The 12,111-nt window shown below is 45.3% G+C and overlaps 1 protein-coding gene across 2 annotated transcripts in view; it reads right to left on the reverse strand.

Moving 5' to 3' along the window:
- Positions 1-1,411: 1,411 nt before the first annotated feature.
- ptgir (prostaglandin I2 receptor) overlaps positions 1,412-12,111 on the reverse strand; it is a 68,860-nt gene continuing 58,160 nt past the window's right edge. The window contains exon 2 of one of the 2 annotated variants that reach the window (XM_072549354.1): positions 1,412-3,926. In XM_072549354.1, coding sequence (XP_072405455.1) covers positions 3,693-3,926 — 234 coding nt within the window. In that variant the 3' untranslated portion in view covers positions 1,412-3,692. The remainder of the gene's footprint in view (positions 3,927-12,111) is intronic. The other variant, XR_011952711.1, reaches the window with a different exon arrangement.

A 12,111-nucleotide genomic window follows, 5' to 3' on the forward strand; every position in this document is an offset into this window, starting at 1 on the left:
GATCTCAGGCTTGAATTCCACTTTCCTGCCCACTCCCTGCATCCTTCGCTTCCTCAAGATCTCTCGTAGCCTTAAGTATTCAACCTGAACCCTCACGTTTGGGGGGGGGGCGGGGGGGGGGGGCGGTAAGAGAATTCATAACATTCACAACCCCCTCTGAGTGAAGCCATTTCTTTCCTTCTCAGTGTTCAATGAGCGACCTCTTAACCTGAAATTGTCCTTCCTGGTGTTTTACGTTCCCCGGAACCGTTTTGGTTTGGCCGTCGGTTTTTAATCTGAGTTTTGTGAGGTACCTTTCCCAAGGGTGGCTGCATCCAGAACCAAGGGACGCAGTCTGAGGATTCGGGGTGAACCATTTGGGATGGGGATGAGGAGCGATTTCTTCACCTGGAGAGCGGTGAGCCTGTGGGATTCATTACCACAGAAAGTAACTGATGCCAAAACATTGAATGCGTTTAAGAGGCAGTCAGATACAGCACTTGGGGCGAATGGGGTCAAAGGTTATGGGGAGAAAGTGGGATTAGGCTATTGAGTTGGACGCTCAGTCATGATCATGATGAATGGTGGAGCAGGCTCAAAGGACTGAATGGCCTCCTCCTGTCTTCTATGTTTCTACTTAGCTGTCGTAAAGGTGAGGTCTCACTGCAAACGGTTGTAGGGCGTGCAATCCCTGAAGTAATCACGCTGATCGTGGAAGCTGGCCAAATGGCCTGAGCTGAGTTTGGGACAAGATGGCGTCTCCTGTTCTGCACCTCCAATAGAGTGAGCGGGGTGCCCTCTCCAAAAATAAAACACAGCCCATCTGTGAAGATGTGGAGGAGCTGGTGTTGGACCGAGGTAGACAAAGTTAAGAATCACACGACACCAGGTTATAGTCCACCAGGTTTATTTGGAAGCACTAGCTTTCGGAGCGCTGCTCCTTCATCAGGTGGTTGTGGAGACACTGTCAGGGACACTGTGAGTTTAGACACTGAGTCCAGACACTGCCATAGCCACCATGAACCAGTTAATGTCACAGACATTCCACAACCACCTGATGAAGGAGCAGCGCTCCGAAAGCTAGTGCTTCCAAATAAACCTGTTGGACTATAACCTGGTGTTGTGTGATTTTTAACCACGTCGGCAGGAACAGCAAAGTAACAGTGATCAGCTCACACGCTACATATAAGCTTAGAAAATGACTGTTTGCTCACACTTTCCATTCACTGTGAACTTGTTAACTCCCATCAACAACAAAAAAACGATGCTGAGGGTTTAAATGTTTGGAATGGTAAGCTATGTGATGCTGCAAGGTCACTTTCCCTGTTAAGTATTTTCCGAATAGAAAGTACAACAAATTCAGCAATTAACCAATATCGAGAAACATTTTTGACATTGATTTAAATATAAATATTTCAAATTATTTCTTAACTTCTACTCTGACACAAGATAAACTGAAGACGTTTTATAGTTTAAACATCATTTTCTGCAAGAACTGGTACAATACTGATCACATCACAGCCACCGATCATAGTCACAGAAAGACCACAGAAATGTTACAGACACTGAGAGATCAGGCACATGTGACAGTCGCTGAGGGACCAGACAGAGGGTACAACCAGACAATGACGTTTTCACTAAGATCAGACACTAAGGGATCAGAGATATGTTACAGCTACTCAGAGACCAGACACTGTCAGGGACACAGTGAGAGCAGACACTGTCTGGGATGCTGTGTGAACAGACTCTATCTGGGATGCTGTGTGACCAGACACTATCTGGGACGCTGTGAGACCAGACACTATCTGGGATGCTGTGTGACCAGACACTATCTGGGACACTGTGAGACCAGACACTATCTGGGACACTGTGAGACCAGACACTATCTGGGACACTGTGAGACCAGACACTATCTGGGACACTGTGAGACCAGACACTATCTGGGACGGTGTGCGACCAGACACTATCTGGGACGGTGTGCGACCAGACACTATCTGGGACGGTGTGCGACCAGACACTATCTGGGACGCTGTGAGACCAGACACTGTCAGGGACACAGTGAGACCAGACACTGTCTGGGACACAGTGAGACCAGACATTGTCTGGGACACAGTGAGCCCAGACACTATCTGGGACACTGTGAGACCAGACACTGTCAGGGACACAGTGAGACCAGACACTATCTGGGACACAGTGAGACCAGACACTATCTGGGACACAGTGAGACCAGACACTGTCTGGGACGCTGTGAGACCAGACACTGTCAGGGACACAGTGAGACCAGACACTATCTGGGACACAGTGAGACCAGACACTGTCTGGGACACAGTGAGATCAGACACTGTCTGGGACGCTGTGAGACCAGACACTGTCAGGGACACAGTGAGACCAGACACTGTCAGGGACACAGTGAGACCAGACACTGTCTGGGACGCTGTGAGACCAGACACTATCTGGGACACAGTGAGCCCAGACACTGTCTGGGACACAGTGAGCCCAGACACTATCTGGGACACTGTGAGACCAGACACTATATGGGAGACTGTGAGGCCAGACACTGTCTGGGACGCTGTGGGACCAGATACTGTCTGGGAGACTGGGAGTCCAGACACTGTCAGAAACAGTGTGAGTCTAGACAGCATAAGGGACACTGTGAATCCATACACACAAACACACACACACAAACATACCCACACACACACACAGACACAGACACAGTCACAAAGACACACACACACACACCTTGCCCGCAGCATGTTACAAAGAGAGTTCCATTCAAAATAAGCAGTCATCTCACTATTTCAGAATCTTGCTGAACATCACGACGCTGAATCTAAGACTCCAGAACATTAAACTCATCCTATCTTACATCTCGATATACAATTATGTTTAATACAAAGGAGATGGCTTTGCAGGATAACCACCTCAGGTGCAGGAATAACTCAGAGTTAGCCCAATCAGGCTTCATGGAGCGCTGATCTTCCCCCACTATCCAGTAGGGAGTGTTGGTTGATGATTGAAGTGTTCCATTCACAAACTCCTCAGATCCTGATAACTCTTTCCTGCTCACAGTGGGACCTGGATAATATTGGGCTGAGTTAAGTCACACAAGTCTCACCATACAAATGGCATCTCCAACAAGACAGAATCTAACCATCTTGCCTTCACATTCAAAGCCATGACCATTATTAAATACACCATGATCCATCTGAGTACCGTAATATTTTCCAGCATTGTGCTCAGGGCATCATTTTATAGACATTATTAACATCGCCTCCCCCACCTCGGTCCATTATAAATTAATTCAGTCTGTATGACAGTTAGTTCAAGAGTTTGATCCCCATTTCAGGTTGAGGTAGGCCTGGGTTGGTACCATCTGTGAGGCTGAGAAACAGAGTTACAGCATGAGGGTGGTGAGGCAAAGGTAAGGCCACAATAAAGCCCCCCCCGCCCCCGTTATTGTCAAGGGTCAGAGTTTGCAGGGTCACAGCCAAACATGCAACAGAAGTTACTGGAGTCAGTCAATATTGGCCGAATGCCCTCTTCTCCAACCTTCACTGAGCCAGTCTCAACGTGCCTGGTAACCACCTTGTTGCCTCAAGTGCCCATCACCGTCCTTCGCTCGCTGGGTGCCTCCTCGTTCCCCTTTGTCAGGCCTTGAGGAAAACCTATCTCTCACTCTCTCTTTCCCAAGCCTTCCTCCCAGGCCTTCGTCAACACAGTGAGATGCTCTGCTGTTTCAACGGCTCTTGGAAGGTGTTATTGCTGCTGTGGAGCGACATCGAGAAACGGCAGCAGAGGATCCTCTGAATGTTCCGGAACACGGACTTGCGAAGGATGATGAAGAGCCAGGGATCAACGATGGGGTTCAAGGCGTAGAAACGGAAGGCCATGAGGTCCTTCTCTTCTATATTGTCGGGTCTGATCGCGTTGATGAATCCGCGAATCTGCAGGAATGAGAGGGAATACAAAAAGACACACGATGACCATCAACATCCATCTGCATAACCTTGCCATTAGAAGTCTGATTCTAAACAGCCAAAAGTCACACAATGCCAGGTCATAGCCCAATAGGATTACAGATATCCCCCGTTTCTGGAAAGTTCGCTCTATGTCACTTTGCTTTTATGAGGGACCGACATTAGTATCTGTTTTGACTAACCAAAAGAAATCTGAAGAGGATTTTTGCTTTTATGAGAAGAGAGGAAATTTTTCCCACAAAAATGAATGCTCCTTCGCTCGACGCCATTTCGGCCTACGAAAGGTTTCATAGGAACGCCCTACTTTTGGATGGCAGGGGGAGGATTACCTGCATTGAAAATCACAATCTTTGGGAGCGCTATCCCTTCGTCAGGTGAAGTGACATGTGATTTCAATCAACCTGTTGGACTATAACCTGGTGTTGTCTGACTCCTGACCTGGTCCACCCCTGTTCAACACTGGCACCTCCACAATATCATTCATACATAGCATCACTGGGCACGCCCAGCATTCGCTGCTCATCCCAACTGTCCCTTGAACTGATTGACTCTGAACCGTCCCCTGAAATAGCCTAAAGAACATCCAAATATGATGTTAATTGTTCATGAAAAGGCAATGGTGGATTGATATTTGATATTTCCCATTTTTTAAAATAGGTATTCATGTTTAACCTTAACGTCTTGGAGTATTAAGGTAGGGAGGGTCTTGCTAAAACTTTGCAAAGCTTTAGTCAGACCACAACAGTTTGAATCCCTATGGAGTGGAAGAAGGCCATTCGGCCCATTGGATCAGGTGTCACATGTGGGCCAGACCAGGTAAGGATGGCAGATTTCCTTCCCGAAAGGGGATTTCATCGACCAGATGGATTTATAAACAACAATCAGCAACAGTTACGTCAAAATGAAACAATATTTTTAATTCCAGATTTTGTTGAATTCAAATTTCACCATCAGGCACGGTGGGATTCGATCCTGGAGCTCGGCATCACGATTAACCCTTTGCTACCTAGCCCTTAAATCACATGGCAACTGGTGAATGACATCAGAGAGGTCCACGGTTCCAATCAAATCTCTCCAACATTTTTGAAATCTAATTGCACTTTCATTGCTTGCTCTTATGAAAAAAGAGAAATTATGTCATTTGAGCAATCTAACTTTGTGCATGCATATGTCCTGTGTCATGCAGGTAAAGGAAGTGATTAAGACTGCAAATGTCAAGTTGATTTTGATTACAAGAAGGTGTGAGTAGTCAAGTAAAGGTATTTGATGTATCAAACAGACAGCAGCAGTAGTGCATGGTGGCTTAGTGGTTAGCACTGCTGCTTTTCAGCATCAGGGACCCAAGTTCAATTCCAGCCTTGGCTGACTGTCTGTATGGAGTTTGCTTGTTCTCCCTGTGTCTGTGTGGGTTTCCTCCTACATTCCAAAGATCTACAGCTTAGACAGACTGACCACACTATATTACTCTGTAGTGTGCAGGGTAGGTGGGTTAGCCATGGGGAATGTAGGGTTACAGGGATGAGGTAGATCTGACTGGAACACTCTGCAGACAGGGGGGGGGGGGTGGAACTGATGGGCCAAATGGCCTGCTGTACAGATTCTATGATATCAAAGGAAGGAGTCAAAAGTGCTGTGGTCTGACTAAATGCCTTGTAATGTTTTAGCTACACCTCCCTACTATAATACTGCAAGGCGTAAAGGCTAAACATGAATATCTAGAAAAACATGGGAAATATCAAATATCAATCCACCATTGTCCTTTCCTGAACGATTAACATCCACTTTAGGTTTGAGATTTCAATTGAAATGCTCATTAGCACACTGTGTTCCAGTCACTTGAGGAGATATGGTATCAGAGAGATTATTTTGCTGGAATAATCACACGGAAAATTGGTTTCAAATCCCACCCTCACTCTCGTGACTTTTATATTTACTTATTTAACATTTAAAACATAAATAAGACTGTTTTGGGTTAACAGCCAAGTGAGAGTTTGTTTCTGTTTGAAAGGAACAGGTTCGATGGGATTGGTGATTTAAAGAACAGACAGTTACTGAGAGTGGGAACTTGCTGGTGATGATAACTTGATTTGGAAAATTTGAGCTGTTTGGAATGATTATCTAAAGCTAATAGTGGTTTTCACCTGGGGTGGGGGGAAGTGAACCTGATAGACACCTGGGAAAGACTGTCCATATAGTCCTTCACATCTCCTGGATGTGACGCTTTGCCTAAGAGTTCCATAAGAAATGTAGAATCCCTACAGCGTGGATGGAGGTCACAAAAATTACAAAATCGTTGACAAAATACCTTGCAAGGACTGTAACAAACACTATATTGGACAAACAGGTTCATGTATCTAGCCACCAAGGTACATGAACACCAACTAGCCACAAAAAGACACGACCCTCTCTCACTAATATCCTTACGTACAGATAAGGAAGGACACCACTTCAACTGGGAGAGCACATCCATCCTAGGACAAGCCAAACAGAGACACGCATGAGAATTCCTAGAAGCATGGCATTCCAACCGGAACTCTTATCAACAAACACATTGACTTGGATTCCATTTACCACCCCCTGAGAAAAAGATCAGGAAGTGACATCACCAAAGGTAATGAGATCACCACAGGAAATGACATCACCAACCCAAGGACCCCTAAACACACATAAATAAAAAAAAAGGGCCCAACCACCAGTGCTTCATCTGGAGGCTCACTGATGGTGTTACCTCATATGATGACGAAATGTTTGAAACAGAACCTTCCAGCTCAGCAAGTAAACCTACATCTGGAGAGATCTTTGTTTGATTGGCAAGGTTTGACAAATGAAGTGTTGCTGGGATAGCAATGACTTTGTCGAGGGGAGTGGAGGGCACAGCAGCTAAATTTGCAATGGTGACCAAGATAAGGAGGAAATGGTCTTGACGAAGACATGAGGAAGTTGTCGAGGTATCCAGACAGGGTTGAGGGAGTGGGCAGTAACCTGGCAGATGGCATATAATTTGGGAAAGCATGTACTTTAAGAGCAAGAATTGTTATGGCCAGACCAGACCCTCCCACAAAGTAGTTTAAGAAAGTAGCCTTAACCCTAACATTTTCTTAAAGGTAGATGTGAAGTTTCTGTTCTCGATGCAACGCGACTGGTCAAACTACTCGTAGTTAAAATATATCAAAGAAAGAGGAATTCAGAATAAATTTATTGGAAAATTTAACTGAATAATAGATATGGTAATTATTACTATTACTAATTATTACTATTGTTACTAATTAACTGTTCCAATATTGTAAAATCCCATAAACACACCGCTTAAGAAAAACAAAATGCAAATTCAGACAGAGACTCTTACATGCAGTTCTCTATTCCAGGAGGGAAAACAATCAAGAGAAAATTCAGAGACTAGCAACCAGGAGACATTGACTGAAGATTCCAACTCCGTTGAGACCCCAATAGCTTCTGCTTAAAGCTAAACCTAAAAACTAAACAAACTGGCCTGTGAAAGCTGACCACACCCATTCAGGCTGCTTCTATTGTTCCAACTTAAAAAAAAACGGAACCTGTCCAGTCCAGTAGTTCTGGTAGACTGCTCAGTGTCTCTGTCTTACAACCTCTCTTCAAAATAATCAGGACAAAATAATCTCTTCAAGTCTCAGAAACATTACAGATTTTTAAAAAAAGCGAGGTATTACTTCAGTGGAGAACAAGGGTAGAATTTCGTAGAGTGGACAGCTTTGGGTCTGCTACATGAGTAAACAGGTGTAGCACATAATGGAGGAGGCTAAGGCAATGTCACACTTTATTAATGAGTGGAATTAAACATTAAAGTAAGGAGGTTATGCTTCCTTATACCAGGCATCAGTGACACAGCAGTGCAAACATTGTTTGCAGCAGATAGTAAGGACTGCAGATGCTGGGAATCAGAGTCAATAAAATGTGGAGATGGAAAAACACAGGAGGTCAGGCAGCATCAGAGGAGCAGGAGAGTCGGGACCCTTCATCAAGACTGTGTGCAATTTTCTCTATATTGAAGGAAAGATACCAATGCTTCAGAGGTGAGGTTTACTCAATCGATACCTGGAATAAGTGGGTTGTCTGAGGAGGAAAGGTTGGATAGACTGAGCTTGTTACCACTGGAGTTTAGAATCCTTGCAGTGTGGAAGCAGGCCATTCAGCCCATCGAGTTCACACCGCCCCTCCGAACAGCATCCCGCCAGACCCCGCACTTCCCATTGGCTAACTTACCCAGCCTGCACATCCGTGGACACTGTGAGCAATTTAGCGTGGCCAATCCACCCTGATCTGCACAGCTTTGGATTGAGGGAGGAAATCGGAGCACCCGGAGGAAAGCCGGGGGGGGGCAGACACGGGGAGAACATGCAAACTCCACACACACAGCTACCCGAGGCTGGAATCGAACTCAGGCAGTAGTGCTAACCACTGAACCAACCCAAAGGAGAGTTAGGGATGGCTTAATTGAAGTGCGTAAGATCCTGAGCGGACTTGACAAAGTTGGATATGATAGGAACGGTTCCTCCCTGTCCAGGATTAGGGAGCACCGTTTTAAAATTCGGGCACCTCATTCAGGACAGAGAGGAGAAGCAGTAATTTTCTGTCAGAGGATTGTGGGTATTTGGAACACTCTGTCTCAGAAAATGGAGGAGGTTGGGAAGGGGTCACCGAATAGTTTTAAGACAGAGGTCTTGTCAGGCAGAGGATGGAATGGTTATTGGGGATAGATCAAAATGTGGAAATCAAACCAGAAACATAATTGTGTGGAGCAGATGCAAGCTCATAATTTTGTTGTTGTGGAGATGTACAGCACGGAAACAAACCCTTTCCTCCACTCGTCCACGCTGACCAGATATCCTCAATTAATCTAGACCCATTTGCCAGCACCCGGCCCATATCCCTCTAAACCCTTCCTATTCATATACCCATCCAGATGCCTTTTAAATGTGGCAATTGCTCCACCACTTCCTCTGACAGCTCATTCCATCCACGTACCACCCTCTGTGTGGAAACGTTGCCCCTTAGGTCCCTTTTATATCTTGCCCCTCTCACCCTAAACCTCTGCCCTCTAGTTCTGGACTCCCCCACCCCAGGGAAAAGACCCTGCCTATTTATCCTATCGATGCCCCCCATGATTTTAACAAAATATAGGTTGTGTTAAATGAGTTGGTTAATTTACCTGTTCTTTAATTTGATCAGAAGTCACATGACCACATCAGGTTATAGTCCATTGGGTTTATTTAACAGGTGCTGTCTCTGTCGGAAGTGTGGGACTTCACCTGATGAAGGGGCAGCGCTCCGAAAGCTTGTGATTTCAAATAAACCCATTGGACTATAACCTGGTGTCGTGTGACCTCTGACCTTGTCCATCCCAGTCCAACCCAGGCACCTCCACCTCATGGCTTTAATTTGACGCATTAGTTGCTGGTTAAGTAATGTTTGATCGCTTTTTTGGTTCGTCTGTTACAGTAAAAGTCCTAAGATGAAGTGGAAAGTTTGTTATTTGATCCATTCCGTTAAGCACTGGGAAGACTAGTTCTTTTTAAATGTGATAAGTCTCCTCAGGGATTTTAACAATGCACAGGGGGATTTCAGACAGACAAAGACTCAAACTTTTATTATTATGCAGAGATATTCCAATGCAATCTTTCCTCACTCCCCCGCAGTATGTTGTAATGCATAATAGTTCCTGACTAGGCAGCCATATAATACATGGAGTTCAATCCTGCTCTTGTTATTTCATGGCAACTACAATAACAACGTGCATTTAGATAACACCGACAGCATCATAAACCTCTTGAGGCACTTAGTAGGAACATAACTGGACATAATTTGACCACGAGACGAGTTAAGTTCAGGCCATCTCTGACGGGTGGTGTTAAGGAGGTTTGAGGAAGGAAGAGGAGTTTGAAAGGACCCAGATAACTGAAGGCACACAGCCAACTGGGTTGATTGAGAGGTCAGAATTAAGGAAGCAGAGCGATCTTGGAGGAACGCAAAAAAAGTTGGGAAACAAGCTAAAGAACGGTTCGACCAAACATCTCTCCCAATCGCTATATTAAATTTGCACGTTGTCTCCAGGATTTTCTTTACTGCGTTGTTGTAATTTGAACACTTTATTGGAAGTTGGAAGGCTCAATTTCAGGCAAGCCTTTTTTTCTCCAGTACAATTGCAAACTCTTTATGGCTTTGATCGTAACAGCTCTGTTTACTTTTCGAGGCTAATAAAACTAGTGCAAAATCTTACGATTCAATTATCTCCAGTGCAACAAAACAGGCACGAAACCCAATTTCCCCTCATGTCCCTGCTTGTCAAAGATAATTCTAACCCAGAGTTTTTTGAAAAGCTACTGTCAAGTATGATGAGGCCACCTCTCCACGTTTCATTTCTGTGAATTTTGTGCGTTAGTGAGATATGCTAATATTGATTAATGCGATTCTTTGGCAACTTGTACATCACTTGTCTGCTTTCGGCACTCCCTTGGATTACATACAGAGTGCTGCCCCTGTTGGAAGTGTGGGACTTCACCTGACGAGGGAACACTTCCAGGACAGGTATAGCATGGGACTAGACACAAAGTAAAGCTTCTCCATCTCTTTTAAACAGAAAGGAAAGCTCTCTCTACACTGTCCCCACTAAACAATCCCAGGAGGGTACATTGTGGGGTTAGATACAGATTAAAGCTCCCTCTGCACTGTCACCAGCAAACACTCCCAGGACAGGGACAGCACAGGGTTAGATACAGAGTAAAGCTCCCTCTACACTGTCCCCCTTCAAACACTCCCAGGACAGGGATAGCATGGGTTTGGATACAGAGTAAAGCTCCCTCTACACTGTCCCCATCAAACACTCCCAGGACAGGGACAGCACAGGGTTAGATACAGAGTAAAGCTCTCTCTACACTGTCCCCCTTCAAACACTCACATGACAGGGACAGCACGGGGTTAGATACACAGTAAAGCTCCCTCTACACTGTCCCCATTAAACACTCCCAGGACAGAGACAGCATGGGTTTGGATACACAATAAAGCTCTCTCTACACTGTCCCCATGAAACACTCCCAGGACAGGCACAGCACGGGGTTAGATACACAGTAAAGCTACCTCTACACTGTCCCTGTGAAACACTCCCACGACAGGGACAGCATGGGTTTGGATACACAGTAATGCTCTCTCTACACTGTCCCCATCAAACACTCTTTCTGCATTGTATCAGTTATTCTCAGAAGGGGGTGAAGTGTAAAACCCTGCTGGTCCAGGAGTCTTGCTGCCTGGATGTGGAAGCTGTATTCTGTTCGGCAATAGTTTGCACGGGAAATATTAAAAGGAGTACACATGAATTCAACTCTGGGCTTATCTGTCCCATCGAGCTACTGGAACCTAACACCAGAATTGTAACGCTCTGCTGACGCTCTCTCTGTTCCTGTCAGTGTTGGAATCCTCTGTTCTCTCGTGTAGCGAGAGACAAATATAAACATGATCACTTCATTTGCTCGCGAAACCCATGCCATGGCATCTGATAAATATTATTCTGACCAAATAATTCAGGGCCATTCTCTCAATATTAGAACCAGATGGATCATCAAGACTGCTCTGGAAAACAAGCTCATCGTTTCCTAGTTCTGGGACTCTAGACGTTCATATCAAGTCATTTTAACTCCAGACCCTGCTCACTTTGTTAATTAACGCTCTTGCGGCCTGGTCAGAGGCAGAGAGACCTCCCCCCAATGACTCTGCCCCTCTCATTCTGCAGACTAGTGTCAGTAACATTATGGAGACACAGGTCAAAGTGCCATGCTGGGAGCTGGTGCCAGTTTAAGTTTAACTCGGGATTTGAAAGCTAGTCTAAAGGGTGACCGTGACTCTGGAGAACGTTGGGGAAACTCAGTAAACAGTGGAGAGAGAGAGAAAGACAGCATGAATGTTTCAGACCTACTGAGTTTCTCCAGCTCTCTGTCTGTGTGGTGGTTTCAGATTTCCAGCACCCATAATACTTGGCCTTTATATGACTGAGAATGTATCATTGTGAAAACCCAACTGGTTCTTCAATGCCTTTTTTGGGAGGGGAATCTGCCAAACCATACCTGGTCTGGCCTCCATGTGACTCCAGACCCACAGCAATGTTTAGGGACCATGTAGATTTCAG

Source organism: Chiloscyllium punctatum, chromosome 29, assembly GCF_047496795.1.
Source record: "Chiloscyllium punctatum isolate Juve2018m chromosome 29, sChiPun1.3, whole genome shotgun sequence".
Taxonomy (NCBI): Eukaryota; Metazoa; Chordata; class Chondrichthyes; order Orectolobiformes; family Hemiscylliidae; genus Chiloscyllium; species Chiloscyllium punctatum.